At 39.3% G+C, this 25,384-nt stretch overlaps 1 protein-coding gene and 1 long non-coding RNA gene across 2 annotated transcripts; one reads left to right on the forward strand and one right to left on the reverse strand.

The window, feature by feature from the left end:
* Positions 1 to 1,793: 1,793 nt before the first annotated feature.
* On the reverse strand, positions 1,794 to 19,787 carry LOC125932946 (uncharacterized). The gene is made up of 5 exons (XR_007460800.1): positions 19,610 to 19,787; positions 18,897 to 18,955; positions 8,098 to 8,166; positions 7,214 to 7,466; positions 1,794 to 2,763 (listed from the first exon to the last, which is right to left on the reverse strand). It is a non-coding gene; the product is annotated as an uncharacterized LOC125932946 (long non-coding RNA).
* A 258-nt stretch (positions 19,788 to 20,045) lies between these two features.
* On the forward strand, positions 20,046 to 23,666 carry SFR1 (SWI5 dependent homologous recombination repair protein 1). The gene is made up of 4 exons (XM_049645714.1): positions 20,046 to 20,234; positions 20,833 to 20,954; positions 21,556 to 21,966; positions 23,017 to 23,666. Exons 2-4 carry the CDS (start codon positions 20,859 to 20,861, stop codon positions 23,206 to 23,208), a joined length of 699 nt encoding a protein of 232 aa, XP_049501671.1. The 5' UTR covers positions 20,046 to 20,234; positions 20,833 to 20,858; the 3' UTR covers positions 23,209 to 23,666.
* The last annotated feature ends 1,718 nt before the right edge of the window (positions 23,667 to 25,384 follow it).

Below are 25,384 nucleotides of genomic sequence, written 5' to 3' on the forward strand. Positions count from 1 at the left end.
GTTAGGTTTCATTTGCTTTTCCCATGGGGAATGACTCCCTATTTTGCCTTAGGTAGGTAAAGGGACAAGATCTTGCTTGCTCTTCTGGTCCTGGAGTTTTTACAGTCTTGTAACTTATTGTATGTTTTCTTTCTGAGTTCTGTTGCCAGCTTATTCCAAGTCTGATGCTCTAATCTCTTTGATGACATGTCATAACTCTTACCCCGAGACATTTTCAGGTAAAGGCAAGATGCAGGCACTCCTTGATTTTATTTGTGGGAGGTACATTCTAGCCCACAGGGAAATGTGTAAGAAATATTCTGTCATTGTAAGGGGCTTGGTAAAATCATGCTGACATGTGGTAGTTGTGAAGGGTGTTTAGATCGATGAAAAGAGCATTTTCCAGAGAAATTATCATTTTTTCAACACTTGTTCCAAAAGGAGGCTTAAAGGACTCCTGTGATTGATTTTTTTAAACTGTGAAAGCCCCTGCTATTCCTACAGCAGCTGTTCTTACATGCTGAGTATCAGCCAATATACCCCAGATTCCTGGCATCCCTGGGATAGGTTTTTCTACTGGAATAGAGAATTTTACTGAAATATAAATGGGCAAGAATTTGTGAACTCCCTCAGTTAGCACATGGGGCAGGCTGTGAAAACCAATGATAGGAGGTCCCTTCCTCCTGAAAACCCTGGCCTAGAGACTTGAAAGATATTCTTTTTTGTAATATTTTAAACAAAATAGTACAAGTGCTCATAAAAATAAATTATTTACATGATATGGACTCTATTAAGAGACTTCTGTAGATCTCTAATTTAAATGAATATTAAAAACACAATTCAGCTTGTTGCCTTCAGGCACGGTGTTCACAAGGAAATTAGGCAACAGTACAGATTCAGGCTCAGAACAACCCCAAACAACACACTTGTTGTCCTAAACTTCAATTGTCCCCCCAAAAAAATTGGAGTTCAGGGGCAAGAATCATTTTCATGTAAGAAGAACAACACATTCATTCTTAATAAAACAAATGACATCCCCCATACAGCAAAAGAAATGAGCACACGGTTCATATTTAGATGAGTTGGATATTCCACAAAACAGTAACTCCATGGATGAACGCTGTATTCCACTAACAGTGTTTATATTTGTGCAGCTCCATTTACCTGAACACACTTGAGAACCCTGCATTTCAGAAGGCAGCTAACAGCATTCGTCAGAGGACAGACTAGACTTCAGAATGGGGAAGCCTGTTTGCATCTCAGAGACCTTCTCAGCCACACCTGAACTCAAAGATCATGACGTATCACCGGGTAGGAATGTTTTCAGAAAAGGACAAGTCCATATATTTGCTATTTTAAAATAATATTTAGATCTGGTGGATGGTAATCTCTAAACAACAACAAAGATGGGGGATAGAGGAAGAAAAAATAATTGAGGATACTTGAGAACTCCTGTGACCTCCATGCACAAGAGTGTGATATAGGAGAAAATCTGAACTAATGAATGAAGAGTTCACTTCTTGCTTCACAGTAACTCAAACTCAGGTAACACTGCTTTGTTGTATATAGCTGTTAAAGGCACTGTTTTATTGAATAAGCAATCATCATCATGTTTGTAGCATACAAATAGATGTTAAAATGTTTAACAATGGGTATTTGTGTACACACACACACACACACACACACACACACGCACACTGGAATATTACTTAGCCATGAAAAAGAATGAAATCTTGCCATTTGCAACAATGTGGATGAACCTAGAGGGTATTATGCTAAGTGAAGTCAGTAGGAGAAAGACAAAAACTATATGATTTCGCTCATATGTGGAATTTAAGAAACAAAACAGATGAACATGGTTGGTGGGGAGAAGCAAACCATAAAAGAGACTCTTAACTATAGCGAACAAACTGAGGGTTGCTGGAGGGAAGGTGGGGGGCAGTTGGGTCAAATGGGTGATGGGTATTAAGGAGGGCACTTGTGATGAGCACTGGATATTGTATGTAGTGATGAATCACTACATCCTACTCCTGAAACTAATATTATGCTGTATGTTAACCAACATATTATGTTGTATGCTGTAATTTAAATAAAAACTTGAAACAATAAAAAAGGGAGGAAAAAAACAATGGTTTTATTTTTTATATAACCTGGTTTAAATGTTGGTAAGCTCATCTTGCCTCATGACAACTTTGAGCTGCCTCTGATGTTACTCTTGACTTTGGATTTCATTAGTTCTATTTATGAATTGTGTTAATATGACATGTTGGTCTTTTTGAACATATCCAAATATATCTGCTTTCTCTTATTCTAATATATAACCAACGCTCCCAGTATGTTGTTCTTTTCAACGACTAAAAAGTGGGTTTATCTCTAATCCAGTGCTCATGATTACACATCCAACAAAGTTCACTCTATGACCAAAGTACAGTCATTAGATTTTCTCCGTTAGTCCTGAGTACTTATAAGAAACCACTACTACGTGCTTCTTTGTAAGCTAAGGCAGGTGATAACAGTTATCTACCTTTCCTGTCATGATGTTAGTCATTTCTGAGGTGCTTCCCTGAGGAATGGGGGGAGGAGTGGAGGAAAAATCTGCTGTCCAGACCGTCTTCAGGCTGAATATGGTCAATATTCACATATTAAGGTATACCAAGCCTTTTGAGATGACTGTGCCAGGAGTAAGAACTTGCACATCCTGTCTTGAGTCTTGTGATGATTCACAGCATGACTCAGAGATCTTCAGTGTGGGGGCTGAAGGTGGTTGGCCCAAGAAAGTCCTCCCTGAAACATTATAATAGAATATTTCACTGGAATATTGACATATCTTCTAACTGCCAAAGACAAATGCAAGGTAGGCTATCTCTGAAATTTCAGGCCTAGGAAGCAACTTCTTTTGCCCAGTACTTGGCCATAAATCCTTAACTTGATGTTACTTAACTTAAACCCATGGCTAATGACATAAAAAGAAACTTACATCCTCCGTGGGAAATAGCTATAGTTATAAAGAAGACAAAAATCAATCAGCAATGGGAAAGAATAATCATTATAGAAACTGTATCAAGCTAATTAAACTAAATACCAATGTAAACTAAATTCTACTGTATTGGTGGATACATGTCTTTACATATTCGTCCAAACCCATATAATGCACATCACAAAGAATGAGCCCTAATGTAAAGTATGGATTTTAGTTAATGATAATGTATCAATATTGGCTCACAATTATAACAAAGATATCACACTAATGATGTAAGATGCTAATAATAGAAAAACTGTGGTTGGTCAGGAGAGAAGGTGAGGACATGTATGGGAACTCCGTACTTTCTGTAAACCGAAAAGTGTTCTAAAAAATAAAGTATTAGTAAATAATTTTTTAATTCAATAAGTATGTATAATGTAGCTTCTATGTAGAAATGCCTGTTGCTACCTTAAAACTTCTGAATTCAAGAAAGAAGTAAATCTTGGAACATGAAGGGAAAGCAATTGATTCATGGGCTGCTTGTCTTTTGTTTTCATGGCTTTAAAAAAATAACACGCATACAGAAAGGTACACAAATTATAAATATAGAAGCTTAATGAACAATCACAAAGTAAATATACACCATCTAGGGCAACAAATAGAACATTCATTGCCAGCCCTCAGCAAGTCTACTTTTCAGGAACTTGTAGTACCACAAATTAATTTTGTCTATTTTTGAAATTAAAATGGAATTATTTGATATGTATCTTTTGTGTATAACTTCTTTTGCTCAACACTATGTTTATGAGATCCATCCACATTGTCATGTGTAATTCATTTTTATTGCTGTGCAGCTTTCTGTTGTATGAATATATTACATGTTATTTATATACTGACATTTAAAATGCTTCAGACTTTGACTATCCTGAAAAATGCTGCTACAGATATTCTTATACATGCTTTTGGTGAACATGTGCACAAAATTCCTGCTGGATCTACACCTAGGAACGTGTTTACTGGGTGATAGGGTATGTTCACTTTTAACTTTAGTACCTAATTCCAGATATTCCCCAGGAGTTTACACTCCCACTAGCAGTGTGTAAGAGCTTCAGCTGTTCTAGATCCACACAAACACTTGCTATTGTCAGGCTTTTTCAGTTTTGCTATTTTGGTGGGTCTACTGTAGTATCTTATTGTGGCTTTATTTTTAATTTCCCTGATTACTAATGAGGTTTCCTACCTTTTTGTGTATTTATTGGCCATTTGGATATACCCTTTGGTGAAGAGCCTGTTCAAGTTTCATGGCCGTTTTTATTTAATTATTTTATTTATTTTTTGGGAGAGAGAGGGAGCGCACGTGTGCACATCATGCGTGCACGTATGCACATGTGTGCACAAGTTGGGGGAGAGACAGAGGAAGAGAGAGAGGGAGAGAATCTTAAGCAGGTTGCACACTCAGGACAGAGTCAGACATGGGGGTTTGATCCCACAGCTTTGAGCTGAAATCAAGTCAGATGCTTAACTGACTGAGCCACCCAGGTGGGTGTTTCTAAATGGGGATTGTTTGTCTTTTTCGTATTAATTTCCTTGATATTATCAGTTATATATTTTGGAAATAACTTCTCCCAATCTGTGGCATCTGTTTCAGTCTTAAATTTTTTTTTTATAAACTGAACACTTAATTTTTTCCTTAATGATCAGTGTGTTTTATCTCTTATATAAGAAACCTTTCTATTTCCCAAGGTCATAAAGATATCCTCTCTTGTAAGTCTCCTAAATTGTTATTTTTGAACCTTTCACATTTGGAACTGATTTTTGTGAATGGTATGAGTTAGGGGTCAAATTTAGTTTTTTCCCACATGGCTATCCAGTTGACCTAGTACTCTTTACTTAAAAAGATCATTCTTCCTACCATTTCTCTTTAGTGCTGTCTTTATCATAGATCAAGTCTCTTCTACATCCATATTTTTTTGGACTCTATTTCCCTGTTATTCATCTCTCCTTGCTCCAATTCGACACTGCCTATAAATCAAGATAACTAGGAGAACAAGTCATTCTTCTTTTTCTTTTTTCAATGCTTCTTGGCTGTTCTTGGGCCTTTACATTTTCATTTAAATTTCAGAATCAGCCTGCCAAACACACACATATATACATTTTTAAATGTTCATACAAACTAGAATTTTTAAAAACTGAAATTGCACAAAATCCATATACCAATTTGAGGGAAATCAACATCTTTAAAATGTAGTCTTCCAATTCAGGAGCCTTGTCTATGCCTCCATTTATTTAGGTCTATGATTTCTTACAATAATGTGGTATAGTTGTATGTATTTTATAGGTTATGTTCTTTATAAACATACAGTTGATATGTTTTAACGTTTACAGTTTATATGCTTATATGTTTTATAAACAGAGTTTATATGTCCCTTAATTTTATACTCTATACATTTTATAGTTTTTTGTGTAGAGGTTTTTTTTTTTTTTAATGTTTATTTACTTTTGAGAGAGAGACAGAGACAGAGCATGAGTGGGGGAGGAGCAGAGCAAGAGGGAGACACAGAATCCAAAGCAGAGTCCAGGCTCTGAGCTGTCAGCACAGAGCCTGACGCGGGGCTTAACCCCATGAACTGTGGGATCATGACCTGAGCCGAAGTCAGACAGTTAACTGACTGAGCCACCCAGGAGCCCCTTTGTGTAGAGGTTTTATGTCTTTCATACGTATTAATGTTTTTGATGCTATTAGAAAAAGTTTTTTTAAAATTTCATTTTCTATTAAAAGTTTAATAGATTGTTTTACTACTTTAAGTGTAGTATTTCATCTCACTATATTCTCATATTATTTAGAATAATTTATTTGTAGATTCTTTTGGGTTTTCTGTATAGTTAATCATATCATCTGCAAATAGTGAGTTTGGTTTTTTCCTTTCCAGTCCTATATTTTTTTTGCCTTATACTTTGTAATAAGAATTACATTATCATTCAGTACAATGAATATAAGTGATAAGAGTGAGCATCCTTGCTATTCTCAATTTTAAAGGAAAAGTTTTCAACATTTCACCATTATATTTATCATAGTTTTTAAATTAAATACTTTATTAAATAAGTTGTTAAATATTTGCTTTTATTTAGCCTGAATTAATGTTGAACTTTATCAAATGCTTTTTATTAACCATGTACTTTGTGTGTGTGTGTGTGTGTGTGTGTGTGTGTGAGAGAGAGAGAGAGAGAGAGAGAGAGAGAGAGAGAGAGATAGCGTGCATGAGCAGGGGAGGGGCAGAAAGAAAGGTAGAGACAGGGTCTTACACAGGCTCCACACCCAGTGCACAGGGTTTGATCCCACAACTGTGAGATCATGGCCTGAGCCAAAATCAAGAGTTGGAAGCTTAACCAACTGAGCCACCCAGGCACTCCAACCCTCTATTTAGATGGGCATATAATTTTTTGGGAGGGCCAATATGGTGAACTGTGTTGATTATCAAGTGCTAAAACAGCACTGTACTCCTGTAGTAAACCCATTTTGGTTGTTCTTCTTATACCCTTCCTCATTTGATTTCTTTGTATAGGAATAAAAAAATAGTAAGATTCTAATTCCTTAAGCTCAAAGTTGATAGAGTATATTGTGATTTTGTGGACTAAAGGCTATGTTTGTGGCCTATTTAGCAATATCATGGCTCAGATACCTACAATAAGAGTTTTCCAGGAAATTCTTCCAAGAGGGTTCTAAAATTACTGAGAAATTTAGTTGGCTAAAGGCCAACCATTAAACTTTTCCTATATATCCAACTGTGGTCTGGATACAGAAGCCTTAGGAAGAGAGATCACTATTCCCAATTTTTATTAGGGTTTTTAGATTCACTTCACAGCAATAAAGTCGGCACTTGAGATAAGCAATTAATAAAAATATAAATAATGAAATTTTTTATGGTGATGGTCCTTAAATGTGAAGCATTACTTGCAAAAGTGAAATTGACTCAAACATAAGTGTTCATCCAGGCCTTCAGCAGTTTGAAGTATCCGGAGAAGCACAGACTTGGGTCTCAGAGTTCTTGCCATGTTCTTTACACCATTCTACTTAGGTCTAGATAATGAAATTTCCAAACTCTTTTCTTCCATGCCTCTGAATTAACATGGGAGACTTAACAGAGTAAACATAAAGTAACACTGAGCCACACCATATGATGAGGACTGCCCAAAGCTATATAGCAGATTGGGTTCCTCAAGTCCTTAGAAACTGGTCATGCCAGTCAACACGCAGAAATGTGCTAGACTTACCTACTTATCAAAAACAAACAATCGATAAGTTACTCTGAGCCTCAGGATTTCTGACAGGAAAGATGAGTCAAGATGTAGTCATTCGTGTTTCCCAAAGTTTGAGCAGCCACCTTGTTCAATCATTAGCTCTGAACAGCATGGTTCTCTCTTCTTGGGGATGACTAGCATACAGCATGGGATAAAGCAGGACATGTTTCCTCTGTTTCCCATTTCTTCTCACTCACTCTTTAGGGCATCTTCGTATAGAGTGACTCTAGGAGATACAGAAGTACTGATCCATTCATAGCATGTGCCACAAGTAACAGAAATATGCAGCAACCAAGATTTCAGCTTTTTAAAAATTCTGTATTTGTAAGGCAGTGTTCCTCTAATATAAGAGGGGGTTAGGAGATGAACAGTGAGGTTCTCCAAGGATATTTCAGTAAAGTCTTAAGGGTGCCTTAAAACCCAGGACACTAACGCTGCAGACAATGGGATGCTGGTAATAGCAGACCACGTGCTTCTGTAAGTGGTCAAGCATGCGGATGACATGGTGCTCTTTGTGGAACAGAATGAAATAAAGCCATATTTCATTTTGTCATACGAACTAAGAGCTATAATACTAACAAACGACCAAAGTCTTCCCCCCTCCCCCCCGCAAAAAAAACAAAAAAACCTTTTATAAAACAAGTATTTGGTGAATGTTGAATAAACTTAAATCAGTTTACTGATGTTTCTTCTTAATATTCATTTGCTACCTATTCATTTGTTATCTGTTATCCATTAGCAGACACAAAAGTTTTAAGAAGTGTATACAGAAAAAAATTATAATTGGAAACATCTTATTTCTTATTTTATTTTTTTTTCTGCAAATTTAGAAAAGATCACCCTAATTTTGATCTTACCTGTAAAACACCTTGAACCAGCTCATAGGACACCACTGTTTTACTGGAGAACAATCTGAAAAAACTTGTCTAAATGAGAGATGAGAAAAGTTCTATGATCAAGCAGCAATCTTGTACCTCCCTGCCACTTTTCTCCATCCTCAGCTTTAAGGTATTTACCACCAGTGCCACCACCTTCATCACCATTATGTAGAGAGTTACTATCTGGCAAGTTCCATATTAAACTTTACCTGTATCATCATATTTAATAGAGTAGATATTATTACCCCATTCGATATATAAAGAAACACTTTTGGTGAGATTATCATTGCTATCAGTTTATAAGGGCAGAGTTGAGATTTAAATCCAGGTATATCTGACTCCAATGTCTCCTCTTCTCCTCCTCTTCCTCCTCCTTCCTCCTCCTTCCTCTCCTTCCTCTCCCTCTCCTTCCTCTTCTTCCTCTTCCTCCTCTTCCTCTTTTTTTTTTTTTTTTTTTGGTGTGTGTGTGTGTGTGAGAAAGAGAGGGCACAAGTGAGTGAGGGGCAGAGAGAGAAAGAGAGAGAGAAGTGGGGCTTACCTCACAGGGGGCTCGCACTCACCGGAAATGGGGCTCGAGCGCACCCAAAGCAGGGCTGTAACTCACAAACTGGGAGATGTGACTTGAACCAAAATTGGATGCTTAACTGAATAAGCCACTCAGCGCCCCCACTGTCTATTCTTTTAACCGCTACACTGTGATTAGTTTTTTATAACCCAATATACAGCAACGAGTAGAAAATAATAACCCATTTTTTAAGTCTGTCAATAAGGTGTTTAAAAACTACTCAGTTGGGGGTGCTAGGATGCCTTAGTTGGTTAAGCATCCAACTCTTGATTTTGGCTCCAGTCATGATCTTATGGTCCTGAGATAGAGCCCGGAATCAGGCTCTGTACTGGGCGTGGAGCCTGCTTAAGATTCTTTCTCTCTCCCTCTCCTCCTCCCCCCTGTCAAAAAACAACAAAACAGAACAAAAAAATTTCTCAATCATAAATCTATCACTCTATTACTCAAGGTGTTATCTGTACACTGTAATCAGGTTTATATACTTATAGAATGTATTTTATAGAATTAGTTGTAAAAAAAAATGTTGACTGAAAAGCAAGAAGGAAGATTCTTTAAGGATTTTTGTAAAGAAGATGAAATATAGCTCGAATACCATTTTTCCCCCTATGAAGCCTTCCTTGACTCAACCTTCTCAGAATTCCCTTAGCACTTTCCCTGTGCCCTTAGCACTTTATCTCCCAATTGAACCCCAAAAATCTGCTCAGTCTTATGCAGGTGCCGGGGATACAGAGATCAAATAACTAATGGTAAAAATATGTATTATTTCACAGCTACAGGGTGCCGTGAAAAAGGAAGGGCAATTAACCAGCTAGAAGGTGAGGATGGGGAGGGGAATAAAAGAACATGGGCCACTGGGAAGGAAGTGAGAGAGGCTGGGGATTTTGACCCTTGATTCTAGTCTTGAGGTGGGAGGAGGAATTAGGCTGCTCAAAGTGTATTTGTACGGATGCACATGCACATGCACATGTTGTGCCTGTGTCTTCCAGGCAGAAAGACCAAGCAAGATGATGAGGAGTCTGGTCTGTTTTGGCAACTGCAAGTACATGATTAGAGAAGGCCTGTGTGCAGGGTGTGTGCTGCAAAGTGGTTGAGGATGAAGCTGGGAAGTTGTGACCGATTTTGCCTGGCTTATTTCTTTAGCATTGTATTTTAAGGTTGGATAGTATTGCATTTGTATGCGGAAACCACATTTTGCTTATCCATTCATCTGCTGATAGATGTTTGGGTTGTTTCCACCTTTTGGTTGTAATGAGTAATGTTGGTATATAAATATGCTGGTATATAAATATCTGTTTGAGTCTCTGCTTTCAATTCTTTGGGGTATATACCAAGAAGTGGAATTGCTGGATAATATGGATGTTAAAAAAATGCAATCTTGCCTCCTGTGCGTCTCCTTTACTGTGCTTGCAACACTTCTGACACCTCTGGTCACCAAATGCAAGGTTTTGTTTCCCACACTAAGCAATTCTCTGTGTCACCAGCTGGGTCCTACAATTTAACTCAATTCTGACACCATCTGCCTGGAAATAGCATCAGATCTCACAAGTGAAAGGCTCAATTTCATGAGACTGTTTCCTACTACAGATGCCAGTCATAAGTTGTAGGTTCCCAGGTTACCCAAACCTCTGTCCAACTTGGCTACAAAGTAGAGGTTCCTGTGACCTCCTACCCCTTGGATTCAATTATTTGCTATAGCAGCTCTCAGAACTCAGGGAAACACTTACTTGTGTTTACCAGTTTATTAAAGGACATGATAAGGGATGCAGATGAACAGCCAGACTAAGAGATGCATTGGGTGAGGTCTGGGAGGGTCCTGAGCACAGGAGCTTCTGTCCCTGTAGAACTGGGGTATATCACCCTCCTGGTACGTGGATGTGTTCACCAACCTGGAAGCTCTTCGAACCCAATACTGTTGGGATTTTATGGAGGCTTCCTCACATAGACATGATCAATTATTAATTCAGCTTTTAGCCCCTCTCCCCTCAAGAGAAGTCGTTGGGGGAGAGGGAGGTGCCTGAGAATTCCAAGCTTCTAATCATGGCTTGGTCTTTCTGGTAACCAGCCCCCATCAGTAATTTAAAGGGCACAGTGACAGTTCTGCCTGCTGTTAATATTCTCCCATCCCCATCCCTTACTCTATTAGATTGCCACACTATAACTCTCTTTTTTTATTTTGTTTGGGATTTTCACCTTTTGAGCTACTGATTAATCATTTATCATTAAATTTATCCACTCAAAACATATTTATTGAGCACCTCTGGTAAGCATCAAACATTAATAAAAGTAAGGGCATGAATTCCAGAAGATGACAGTAAAAGCAGAGTAACCAGGAGTGTGTCCTGTGGTGGCAAGTGGCAGGTAGGGGGAGCTAGCCTGAAGTGCAGGGCTTGGGAGACTGGAATTTTAATGACATGGGAAGGCTGCTGAGAGGAAGGAAAGGTCATTGAAGAAAAAGAATCCTCCATGTAACAAATTTTCCCAGGGCTCATACTGATTGAATCTATGTGATAAATACTGATATGTCCAATTTTCTTTGTTAACTCCTAAAAAAAATGTATTTACTTTTCTATCTTTAGCACCTAGCACATCTTCCATAGCGCCATATTAATGGTTGTTTCTACAGGGAATTCTACATGTAACTTTAACTGTCTATGAACTAAGTAATGGTCGAAACTGGTAATCTCAGGCGAACCAAAATGTGCCCAAACTGTAATTAGAAAAACTCAGAGCTAGAAAAGATCACTCTTCTCTCTACAATTCATAGATGAGAAAACTGAAACCCTAAGATTTCACTGAATCTGCCAAAGTCACATAGTACGTTGTTAGTAGCGGGGTCCGTAAAGAACTCTGCTGCTCTGATTCCATTTGTATGGAATCTCCTGCTGCGTCATGTTTCCAGCAGGATGAATGAATCTGAGAAAAACCATTGTAAATGTCAATGTATATCATTGTACTTACCGAAACTTGTATTCACACAAAAATCCCAAATGACTTTCCCATTTTCTCCAATTTGAACTGACAACCCATGATTATGCCATGTTGAAGAAACCTCACCTTCCCAATTTGTGACCACAGCCCATCTCATCCCCAATTCACTGCACACAACAACAAAATTCAACAAAGAGAAGGTTTGGCATGCTAAAGACAAATGAAGTTAGGTCTGTGGCTTTACAGCCTTATTCAGTTAAAATTTTACCTTCTATAAAATGCAGCTTATCTAATTTATAAGATATACTCAGGTCTAACCTGTTATTATGATATTGCACCCATCGTAAGAAAGTGTAGGTATATCTATAACGCATGTTTACATCTTCATTAATCATGGAGTCTTGAACTTCTATAATCCTTTTTATTCAATTGTATCAAAGGTCTTAAAGAACGTGAGGTACGCATTTCTCATTAAGGAAGAAATCATGATTTTCTCAGAATATAGCCTCACTAGTGTGCCCAGTTTTCGTGGTGTTGGAGCTATGTGGACCTCAAAACCCAGGTTAAATCTGCAAAATAACTTGTAGTATGGCATACATAAGCCTAGTAATCAGTAATGTTATAAAAAATAGTGTTTTAAAACTCAGGTTTTGTTCTCCTTAAAAGCAAGAAACATATAGTAAAGATGTCTCCCTTCCTCCTTTCCCCTCTCATTCTTTCTTCTCCTACAGAATTCCTGGCACTGAATTTTGAACTCTTGACCACGAGTTCAGTTATGAACATAGTGACTGGGGAAAGCTTCCTATAATCTTAGCTTGAGCAGTTATTGATGGGTTTATAAGGTTTGCCTTCAGAGCTGTAATTAGTATGCAAATGTTCAGTTTTAGCTTTGTAAGTACAGACTTAGGATGGTTCAACTTAAGATTTCTCAACTTTATGATGGTGCAAAAGTAATATGCATTCAATAGAAACTGTACTTTGAATTTTGAATTGTGATCCCTACTCTCTCCTGATGCTAAGCAGCAGCAGGCAGCCACAGCTCCCGGTCAGCCATGTGATCACGAGGGGAAACAACCCACACACTTAAGACCATTCTGTACCCATACAACCATTCTGTTTTTCCCTTTCATTCAGTACAGTATTCAATACATTAGACGAGATATCCAATACTTATGAAATAGATGATCTTGCCCAACTGTAAGCTAATGTAAGTGTTTTGGCACATTTAAAATAGGCTAGGCTGCTAGCATGTTCAGTAGGTTAGGTGTATTAAATGTATTTTCAACTGAACGATATTTTCACTTTACAATGAGTTTATCAGAATATAACTCCATTTTAAGTAGAGGAAGATTTGTACTCCCATTACTTCCCATAATCCTAAGATGTAGTCTTTCAAATCTGTAATAATATGCCATTTTCACTCCTTAAAATCAAGTCACTTCAGGTACGGGCCTACCACATCTACTGTTTGATATCTGTGGATTTCTTTTTCTGAAATGAATGCTCTTCATAGAGTTTCTTTTGGGAGCTTAATCACATTTTCAGCACAGAAGAATTCTCTTTAGGTTAAGGGGATCAGCAAGTCTGATTCTTTCAAACTATAAAAATGAAAATATTCATAGCAGATTATATTGGGGGATAAAATTGGTTTGGTTAGGATTGATTCATTCCGAAAAATAGTGACTGAAAATAAACTGTTATCCCTATAGACACTTATTGGCATGAAACAAAGTCAGCTTCACATACCTACAAAACTAAGGGAAACAGCTCTGAGTGAAGATAATATGTACTGGTAAAGCTGCTTTTTAAAAAAGAGGAACATCTTGCCAAAGATTCAAACTCATTCCTTTTGGGGCAGCTTAATTGCACAAGCTTTATGTTAATTATTGTTATATTAAAGATTTGGCAGTTTTACAAAAATCTTAAACTTGTATGTGCAGGTTTAAAATGCCCTATTTCAACGGCCCAGAGTTACGCTAGGAAAGCATTTCAGAAAATGGCAACCTATAGTAATGCTTTTTTGTTTTTAAAAATCCTACGGGCAGCTTATAATTCATAGTCTCATAGGAATTTGCTTAACAAATGTGGACGTGATTAGTTGCCTGCTTTCCAAAACCCAAACCTGTGTTCTTTGGTATCATGATATGCTATCTGCCAAATGACAGGCTTTCAAAAGTCTAAGAAGACCGTGTCTGCTGGTCAGTGTTATCTGTGTATTTGGTATGAATTCTACTCACAGTAGACCTTTGGTAACATAGAGGTTGAGTTTTCAATATCCAGCACTCACAGAAAGGCATAGATTCACAAGTTATAACACAGTGTAAGGAAGAGGGTAAACAGTGCAAACTAAGCCATCATTTCCATGTACTATGGACTACTGGAAAACAGTTGAGTAACATTCTCTTGATTAAAAAAAAAAAAAGATAAAGGAAAAGTTTGTAAATGGCTCTAAGAAAAGGATAATTTGACTCAGAGCCAGTCACTTACATTGAAAAGGGAAAAATAACTGAGATGATGTAGGTACTTGAAAGCTGTGATAGTAGTAACTAGAGTGGCACATAAGGGGAAAACTTGGGGAGGTGGGAGGTTTGGCAAGAGTTTGAGTTAAAGGTGCTCATTGTTGAAGGAAAACTATTGTCTTAATTTTGGGTTAATGAAGTTTAAATAGATGGGTGGAGTCTTGGAGGATCAGGTCAGGATTAATGTAGCTATATTTGATGCTTCTTTTCCAAGATCCTATTCATGGGAAACACATATTTTCACTATTAAAAAATGGTGGTACCATTTGCCAGGTGAGGGTCACCAGCATCATCATCAAGTTTCACGCATTATTTTTTGGTGGCCACAGAGGTGTGACAGAGTGGAGATCTGGGTAATGCTGAGGTCACTGACAAGTTAGGTATGGCGTGGGGGACATGGGCATGAGGATGTCTTGGAGGTGGAAGAGAGAGAATCAAGGAAGAGTTGCCTTTGCTCAAGCCACCTCCCCCATCTTTGATAATGTCTTTCCAGTGGATCCTCCCTGGGGATTTAGAACTCTGTGCCAGGTGCTCTGCGTTCAATGAGTTTGGTACTGCTCATAAGGCCCATGATGAAAATCTAAGGCATTTTATGTAGCCTTTGGGAATGGTGGGAAAGGGATGAAGTTTCAAACTAGCTTTCAGATCATGAATTGGACCAGAACATTTCTGGTTGTAGGCTGACTCACAGATTTTCTCTACTACTATATCTATCATCAAAGTTTGCCAAGGGGTTAGAAGAGCAGATGAAAAAAAAAATCAATAGCATCCTAGAACATGGTAGAATGATCTCTTAACTCCTTATTTTCCTGGTACAATTAGACAGTCTTGCTTCTCCATCTAAAAAATATCATCAAGAAGAAAGCTTTTAATATAAAAGCTTTTAATATAAAAAGACTGAAACAGTAACGAGAAGCAAGGATAGCAAAATGCATTGACTTCTTTGCCAGCACTTCAAACAGATTTCAATACTGTGAAATTATCTTGGGAGTTGTTATCTCTCAAACTTCAGGTAGTTAAGGATGATTATAAGACATGTTCTGTTGCTTAAGGATTTGCTGACATCTAATGCCTTCTTTCCTCGAAATGAATGCAGCAGTAACATTTGAGTTAATAAAGGATCTGAGAAAAAAATGTGGCCTTTAGCTATACTTTTATTACCATTACCTTTCCACAGTCTTAACTCCTCTGCCACGACCCTCCCACCCACACACTATCTACCCCCTTCCTCACCATTATTAATCTAACCTGAATCACTCTATTCTTCTCCAAGAGAACACACCCCAGTAACAACAGTGAATCACAGACACTTTTGCTTCTTTAGTCTCTAACGAACTTGACAAAATGCCAGATCTAATAAAATAAGACAGGAACTTCAGGTGAAAGGAGCTCTGTAAGGTTCTTGTTCAGTATCCTACCCTCAATATTAGTTACCAGATGAGTTTTCTAGTCTTGCAGTGGACAAGTTTTTATCACACTAATGGTACTGCCCCTCCCCATATTTTCCTGCTCTAAGTAGCCATCCTACTCAGTAAGGCAACCTCTCAGGCATGCCTAATAGCTAGCTAAGTCAAGGGCTCTTTCATCTTGAGGGTGAAAAAAAAAATCGGTTTGGGGCACCTGGGTGGCTCAGTTGGTTAAGCACGCAACTTCGGCTCAGGTCACGATCTCATGGTTCGTGAGTTTGAGCCCCACGTTGGGCTCTGTGCTGACAGCTCAGAGCCTGGAACCTGCTTCAGATTCTGTCTCCCTCTCTCTCTGCCCCTCCCCTGATCACACTCTGTCTCTCTCTCAAAATAAATGAACGTTAAAAATTTTTTTTTAAAAAGTCCATCAATTACATATTATAGAATTCCATATGAGATCTTTCAGTAATAGAGAAAAGAAATAGAAATAGTTTGTCAGTTACGCAAAGGGAAATCTGTAAGATAACAGAGCACTAAAACACATCTTTACCATGGATAAATCTATGAGAATCAAATTCATGGCAAGAGAAACATACAGGAGAGTTTTTGAAGATTTTCTACTTATATACAAATGTCAGAAGAAATACTGAAAGCTAGTTAAGAGAATTTAGTAGACTTTATCTGAGTGTTACAAATGTATATTAAATTTTGTTTAACCTGCCCTAATACACAATATAAATCAATTTAATCGTGTGGATTTTACACAATATCTCACCCAAATGGATTTTAATCCTGGTTTTAAAAATGTATATTTTTCATTGTTAAAAAAATATCTATGGACACTAGCTATATCTGCATGATATAAAAAATTGTGTTAATACACAAAAGTCAGTGGAATGGAATTTAGGTCACCCTGTTAAGATTTTTAAAATAATGCTACAGCCAAGAATTTAAAAAATAAATCCAGAAAATGAAATTTTAAATTGTGGCTTAAACGTGTGTGTGTATGTGTGTGTACGTGTGTGTGCGTGTGTGTTTATATGGAGAAAGGGAGACTATTTTTTTCTTGCTATTAAAAAATGAATAAAAAACCCTCATAAAGATTTTTAGGCCTATGTCATCATCCCACTGACAATAATCACAGACAAGAACTGGAAGGAGCATTTTACCACTCCCTGGTGAATAACAAAGTAGCTAACAGTAGCCTTGGGTATTGGAGAAATTTAAAAACACAGAGAAACATACTGCCTTAGGTTAGTATTAATTACTATTATCATTGAATTCTATTGTTCAAATTATTCTCTATGGCAGAGTCAGGCAGGAGTCCTTGCCTTCTGGCTCTCTAGGGCTGTATTTTTCCCAGCCTGAAAAGTTTCAAGTAACATACAATGTCCTGTGTCACAAACAACAAACCCCTTAGGAGCCAATAGATTTCGGGCTCCTAAAGACACGGAAGTGTTTGCTAGGCCTTATGTAAAGGTATAATGAAAACTATGAGGGGCTATATTCCAGACCCTCTACACAAAGTTGAAAATGGAAGGTATGTTTCTATTTGGGAATGTCACGAGAGTTAAGTAAAATACCAAACTTAACCCTGGGAAGATCGTTCAGTTCTAACAGTACATGGAAGTCAGAGATGTAGGTCAACAAATGCGCATTTCTGAAATACAGGTTTTCCTGAGCACTTATTCTGAAGTTCTTTGAAAATCTGGCCAAAACAATCCCATTTAATATACCAGTTCACATAATAAGCAAGTCAGAACATTTGCAAGGCAAGGTGTTGTTTTCCTTTATGCAGCCAGGAAAAACGCAGCTCTGAGCTTAGGCTGTCATGATAAAAGGATTTTGGAGCAGCTGATTTTAGAGAATCATAAAAACAACCCAACCTTATGCCCCAAGGTATAAAGAATATGCAGAGTCTGCATTGTGCTTCTGGTGTCAGGACAAATCATTCTGCTTTTTTCAGTGTAACTGATGCCAATGGATGAGTAAAGAGAGAAATAAATGTACAGACAGACCTGTGGCTTGGTGAGGTGAATAACACCTGTATCAGAAAATCATGAGTTCTCCCTTTCATTTTGTAACTTCCTTGAGGTTAATTTACATAGTTTTTGAAAAATTTAGAAGAAGTGGAATATGTATTATTAATTATATACGGAGGCACCACATTTTCTGCTATTTTTGGCTTAAATTACGTAGGATCTTATAGATGACAGCATCTTCAAAAAAAATCTGGCCTTGGGGCGCCTGGGTGGCTCAGTTGGTTAAGGTCTGACTTCGGCTCAGGTCATGATCTCCCGGTCCGTGAGTTCAAGCCCCGCGTCAGGCTCTGTGCTGACAGCTCAGAGCCGGGAGCCTGTTTCAGATTCTGTGTTTCCCTCTCTCTCTGACCCTCCCCCGTTCATGCTCTGTCGCTCTCTGCCTCAAAAATAAATAAACGTTAAAAAAAAATTAAAAAAATAAAATAAAATAAAATAAATCTGGCCTTTTGGGGGCGATAAGTGAAAGGGTGAAAGAATTATGTGATGCATACCTTTAAGTGTATTTATTTTGAAAGAGAGTGAGAGCGAGAGAAAATGAGTGGGGGAGGGGCACAGAGCGACGGAGGGAGGGAGGGAGGGAGGGAGAGAGAGAGACAGAGAGAGAGAGAGAGACTCAAAAGCAGGCAGTCTGCTGTCGGCCAAGAGCCTGATCTGGGGCCTGGACTCATGAACCGGGTGAGAAACCAAGAGTCTGACACTTCACCGAATGAGCCACCCAGGCGCCCCTATGACACATACCTTTATATGAGGGAATGGTGACTACAGTTGCATATATAAAATCACAACTAGTGAGTGCTTCCCCTGTCATGAATTCTCATTTAATTCTCCAGTCCCTAGGAGGGCGGTGCTATTGTGCCTATTTTACAGATAAGGAAGCCAAGGCACAGAGACAACTACCTTACCAAGCATATAAAACAATCTCAGGAGTTGAACCTAGGCAATTTGCCTCCAAGGTTTATATCCTTAATCACTGCACTGGGTTGTCTTCAGGTTCTATATTTAACCGCTTAGGACTCAGTTAATTCCTTGGGGTCCTGGCTACTTGTAAGCCATTATGAGACATTTGTAAAGAGAGACAGTGTCAACATTCACAATGGCCGTTCATTAGGGTTGAAAACACTAGCTCCTTAAAAGTTCCCAACTCCCATGTGACTCAGAAATTACTAATTGTCTTTCCCCAAACCCAGTGCTCCACCCAATTTATTTAACTTTGCTGTTGCACAGCAACAGAACACCACCACCAGGAAGTGAGGGTTATTTTTTTAATGTTTTATTTTTTAATAGTAACCTTTGTGCCCAACGTGGGGCTCAAACTCACCAGCCCGAGATCAAGAGTCCCGAGAGTCCCGCGCTCTTCCCACTGAGCCAGGCAGGCACCTGCAGGAAGGTTATTTTAATTTTTTATTTATCTTGAGAGAGAGATTGGAAACGCTGACAGCCGGACACGCGGCTCGAACTCACGAACTGGGAAATCATGACCTGAGCCAAAGCCGGATGCTTAACCAACCCCAGCCACCCAGGCGCCCCTGAGGGTTATTTTAGAGGAATGCGCTGCCCAGTGTTCAGCAAGGGCCATCCCTGCCTCAAAACATCTGAATTCTGGACCAACACAAACTTACTTAGTGATTGGTTTGCTTCCCGCATAGCCCAAAGGGGCTACATTCTCACAGATTTGACCAGACTGGAAGCCAAGCTAAAGAATTTAAAAATTGAGGTTTTCAGTAGAAAACCTATGACAGAACCGCCGTTGGCGGCAGCAAAGGCTGGAAATTAGCTCGACTGCATCCGCCGGGCCTCTTGGAGAGATTTCTAACATGTTTGGTTCTCAACCGGCCGCGTAACCACCCAGCGCTGCTCTTTTGTGGTCTCTGCCTCAGGAGGGCTTACAGCCTTGAATTTAACCCACAGCCGGCTCTGCGGCTTTTCCTCCCGCCCCGTCTGAGGAAGGACCATTGCTGTGGTGAGCGAGGGCGGACACCATCGAGAAGCAGGAAAATGGGCGGGCGGTGTCGGGGGGACGCTCAGACGTACTTCACAACACCAAAAAACCAGGAAGCTGGAAAAGAAGGCGAGGCCAGGAAAGAGGAGGGACAGGACGCCCGGGAAAGAAGCACGGGCCCCCTCCCGCCCCGCTCGGAAGCCGTCAGTCTTCCCAAGCTCAGCCGGGCCCACCCCCGACGCCTGCGGAGGCTCACGGCCACGCGCGCACAAGGCCACAGCTCTTTGGCGTTGGGCGGAGCAGAGCTGCGAGCGTCCTCCGACCCGGCCAATCACGCGCCTCTGTCGGCTCCGCGAGGCCCAGCTCAGTCACCACCCCTTCACGGGCGCTCGTGGCCGCGCGCGCGCACGCCTGCAGTCCCACCCTTCTTGGACGCTAGACCGCGCAAAACTGAACGCGTCGGTCAATCTGGCCAATCGCGCGTCTCTTCCGCCTCCCGTGAGGCCCCGCCCCTGGGACGGGACAGGCTGCGGCCGCGGCGGCGCGCATTTTCTCCTCTTGGGGAAGGCGAAGGGAGGTGGCGTGCCGGCAGCAGCGAATGTTTCAGAGCGGGTCTGCTTGGGCGTCGGTTGTGGAGTCGAGTAGAACTCCCTTTCTGCGGTCAGGGGACCTCTCAACCCCTCCTCAACCCATCCTCTGACCTGAGATCTTTCCAGGGTTAGTGTGGGTTTTCTGCTGTGGTGGGAGGAAGGAAGAAACTCCTCCCTGTCCCCAGCCCCCAGTAAAATTGATGCCTTTGTTTGAGGAAACAAACTTAGGCCAACTCCCTTTCAGGGTTTAATTGCTACTTGACACAGACGTGTATTTATCTGCGTTTGTGTTGCTGTTCCTCAGGCATGGTTTCTGGTCACAGAGTTTTTTAGGGTTTAAGGTAGTGTGACCTGGTTGATTATGTTTTCCGAGTCAAGATTTCAGTTCTATTTCCTTTCATGGTAAAGGTGGTGTAAGAAATTAAAGAATTCCTGAAGAATTCCAAGGTGGTTGTTCTCCCCAGCCCCCACACGGCAGATTTGAAGATGGAGAGTGTTTACACGAGATGCTTGTTAATTTGCCCCGAAAAAAACTAGTAGTCTTATTCAGGAAGGTAAATGGAAAACTGTAGAAAGCCTAAGAAAGAATCACAACTAAGTGAAATAGTTGCTGGCCTACTTGCGGCTGTTATATGTACAACAATAAGTTCTTTTACAAAAACTGAGTATATAAAGGTGTGGGTTAATTTTATTTACGTTCTGGTTTTTGTTTTTTTTTTTTTTAGAGGTAAACCAAGATTTCATTTTCAAGATGGAAAGCCCATCCTACTCGGCTGTGATTTCACCTAGCACTCCACGGGACTGTGCCAATGCACCCTCTCCCTGTACAAGTAGTTCAAGAAAACAAGTACGAGTATCTTACTTCTCTGAGTGGAGCTAATCATTATTTCTAGGCATTGGGCCAGTAGTGGGTTTAATTCTACTGGAGGTTGTTAATTTACATAATGTGTAGATCAAGAAGTAGGTATTTTAGTAACTATTAAACAATTTCAGGTTTTTATTCTTAGCTAATGGGTTTGACTCCCTGCCCCCCCACCCCCCGATTTTCATCTTGAATCAGTTATTTTCATTTAGTTTCAGATCAGGTTATTACAAAATTCCAAACTGAGGAAGTTTGAATCTGCAGTATTCTGAAGGTCTTTGGCGGCAGGATCTAGGTCTTTTCCTTAAGAAGCACTCATTAGTGTCAGGCACGTGCTAGTTGCTGAACAAATGTTTGTGAAGAACGGGATAAGTGTCTCAACACTATTTTAGAAGGGTGCTGACTTTGCTAAAATGAAAAGAATGAAATTAATGGGGCTTGCAGGAATTAAAGACATTTTGTGATGGTTAGATATATGGAGATATAAAGCCATCTAGTGGTGTCTCCTATTGTAAGGTATTTATTTCTAGTTGATTTACTTATACGAGAATGTTTCTCTTGATTAAGGTTTTGTGCTTTTTTCCAGCCTATGAGTGCAACACTTAGAGAACGATTAAGGAAAACAAGATCTTCATTTAATTCCTGTGATAGTGTGGTAAAACGTCTTAAAGTAGAGAATGAAGGGAATGATCAGACTTTTTCCAAGAAACCAGCATCTTCAACAGAAGAAAACTGTTTGGAATTTCAGGAAAATTTTAAACACACAGACAATGAATTTGAAGAAAGTACATATTTGAAAAATACCTTCAAAAATATCAGTGCAAGTGAATCTCAATCACTTGACACTGAGTCACGAAGTGATCTCCAAAGTGGCTTTGTGAATGAGGATCTTCCCAAACAAGGATTAAGTGAAGAAAGAGCAAAATTGGTGAAGCAGATTGAGGAGAAAGAAGACCTTCTTCGGAGGCTAAAACTGGTTAAAATGTATAGATCAAAGGTGAGAATAATTTCAGAACCATTTCTTTTTTGTTTTAATTTTTAGATAAATGATAAGTAATTTCAAAGAGAAAATAAGTTTATTTTAGCACAATGAGCAGTAAGCCAAATATCCAGAAACCTGGCTTCCCACAACTGTAACCCAAATGTTAGTCATAGATTTAGAGGAGAGTAGGTCTCTCAACACCAGGTGCAACTCTAAAAATTGCCAGCTCTCATTTAATACATAGTAGAAGCTTTTCTCTCTAGTTTCCAGCCTGTAGGAAGTATTAGTACCAAAAGATAGATGCAAGTACAACGGCAACAGAAGTGACAGCTGCCAGTGAATGATTATAAAAGCTAAAATTGGGCCACAGAGTACAATAAAAAATATTTTTAGTAATAATCTTGTGTTCTTCCAAATTGTTAAAATGCTCCAGGTATTTTGTTTGCTAAAAACAACAAATATAAATTAGATTTTAGACTTCAGCCCAGATAGGTTGAATTCCATAGAAGTTGGGCACTTGGAAGAAGATAACCTTTACTTACCTGGATCACTCATAGGTACGTACGTAGTTCCTCCTCCTTCCCGGCAATGTGGAGTAAGTGGTAGGATAGTGTGTCTTATTTGCGGTCTTGAATTTTTAGGGTTTTACTAAATATAACTACTTGGGTTTTAATTTATATTTATATTAAGTTGAATATTTTCATTTTTTTTTAAAGTACAGCTGTAATAAAGGTTTTGTTTTGTTAACCTATATTGTTGCTTCTCTACATAGTTTTGTCCTACTTCATGATTTGATTTGTCCCTGAGGGTAAGTAAGGATGGTCTAGAGCTTGGACCAAGCAAAATGGAACTCAACCTGAGTTGACATTGTAACCATTCTACTTAAAACCATCCTACTTTTGCTTGAGTTAGAAGTCCCAATCCTGACCAAGTATATTACCCCTTAAACCTACTCAGTCGACTAATTTAACAACTTTCATTAAGTATGTTAAAAAAGTACGTTAAAATGTTGAAGTATCTAGCTATTGACATATCTTTATTTATTTTATTTTTTTCCTATTTCAGAACGACCTGTCTCAGTTGCAGTTGTTAATACGGAAATGGAGAAGCTGTAGCCAGCTATTGCTTTACGAGTTGCAGTCGGCTCTGTGCGAGGAGAACAAGAAACTCAGCCTGACTCAGTTGATAGACCACTGTGGGTTAGATGATAAATTGCTACACTATAACAGAAATGAAGAAGAATTTATGGGTGTTTAATTCATAATTTTTTCTCCAGAATATTTTTGAGAATTCCCACTTAAAAGATACTTCATACATTCAATTTAAAGGGAAGGTAGAAACATAAGGGCTTAGAGAAAGGTATCTTGATGAATATCCATTTAGAGCAATTTATTTTGGTTATTTTAATCAATTTATTTTGGATAAATTTTCCAAAGATAACTTGACATTTAAAGAAACGTAAAAAAAAAATTAAATCATGTTTAAAAAATAATCTGGGCATTTCTGAAAGTCAATTTTAATACATTGTTTTGTTGGATAAAAAAGTTTTATTTTAAATGTTAAAAAATAGTTCAGTCTGGAGAATGTCTAAACCTAACGTGGTCTAAAAATGCCTGTCTGTGTCCTAAGTTTATGAACCTTGTTTCCATCTATTTGTCACATATTTCTATCTGGATGGTATAGCAGGTAATTAAACTTGTTCATATATCCAAATATTATATTCGTCCCTGTCTTCAGATTTGCTTTTTGTATTCTTCATGTCATTTAGTGAAATGGCTGTCTGTCTCTTGCAAAACAACATATCCTTATCCCCCACTTCAAGACCTACAAGGTCCTTCACATTCGTCTACTTTTCTAGCTTTTTCTCAGTTTGTAATGACTCCTCAGCCAGAAACCCACATTGATAGTGTCATGTTTCTGGCTGCTGTGTTACCTGTGATGGCTGTACACAGAATATGACTCAAGCTGGCCCAGATGGAGAATTGAAATTGGGCTGAGGAAAAGAAAGCCCATCTTTTTTTGTGGCTGAAGCTGTTGTAGGTAAACTTGGAAGCAGAAAAGCTAGCATACTAAGGATAGTGTGTGATCTTACTAAGAAAGGCAGAGATGATAGATGGAGAGAGAGCTATGTAGATCAGTGGCTTGTTGGTTCTAACTTCCGGTCCTTCCTGAGGGCCTTCTGGATTTCTGCGTTTAGGTCCTTTTAAGGGCTAAAACAGCTTTACTTAGTTAAAAACATCTTGAAAGAAAGTACTTCCCTACTAGTAGGTAAATAGCCAATACCCCGAGGCCCTTCCTCCTCCAAGTGTACTCCCATGTTTTTTAAATTGTTTTTAATGTTTATGTATTTTTGAGAGAGACAGAGAGACAGAGCATGAGCAGGGGAGGGACAGATAGAGAGGGAGACACAGAATCCTAAGCAGGCTCCAGGCTCTGAGCCATGGACCTTGAGATCATGACCTGAGCTGAAGTCGGATTCTTAATCGACTGAGCCACCCAGGTGCCCCAAAGTGTACCCATTTTTGACCCAGTACTGCCCCATGATCTAACAAACTATTAATATTCGGCATAGCAGGAAACCTTCAGACCCTGGTCTTACATCCATTCTAATTGTTAAGTGTCCACCCCCCTCGCCACATACCCTTCTCTCACCACACAAATTCCTGCCTTCTATACACTGCCACTGTCATTAGTTGCTGTGAACCCAAGAGGACTGACCTAGGCCTCTCATGGGCCTCCCGTGACCCTGAGATTCCTGAATAGGCATCCCTGGGAACCTGTGCTGTTTTGAGCCTATAAGCCTCCCCTGCTGCTTGCTGCTCAGCCAGAGGGCCTAAATGTGGCATGAGAAGTGGTTTCCCTAGCAATGGTACTGGCATTTGGCTGCAGCTACTCACTGTTGATTAGCACATCCCCTAAAGTCACCCTTACATGTCCACTTGGAGGAACTATAGCATCAGTGGGACTCTGGGTCTGGGAGAGTTGGGGACAGCAAATAGGCACCATAGTAATCTGCATTTCCAAGGCACTGGCTGGGTGCTAAGGGCTCCAGCAGCACAGTGGACATTCCTGCAACAGGCGGTGGGTCAAGGAACATGGTTCAGGCTTGTGGGACAGTTTGATACCCAAGATGCCCATGAGGCAGTACCCTTTTTACTCATTTGTTGAATTTCACCTCTATTTAATGGGATACATTTATTAAAAGATCACTGAATAATGTACTTAAAAATTTTTTTTTTAATGTTTGTTTTTATTTATTTATTTTGAAAGAGAGTGGGAGACGGAATCCCAAGCAGACTCCACACCGTCAGCACGGAGCCTGATGCAGGGCTTGAAACCACAAACCATGAGATCATGACCTGAGCTGAAATCAAGAGTTGCGCACTTAACCGACTGAGCCACCCAGGGGCCCCTGAATACGGCTCAGGCCATG

Source organism: Panthera uncia, chromosome D2 (genome assembly GCF_023721935.1).
Source record: "Panthera uncia isolate 11264 chromosome D2, Puncia_PCG_1.0, whole genome shotgun sequence".
Classification (NCBI taxonomy): domain Eukaryota; kingdom Metazoa; phylum Chordata; class Mammalia; order Carnivora; family Felidae; genus Panthera; species Panthera uncia.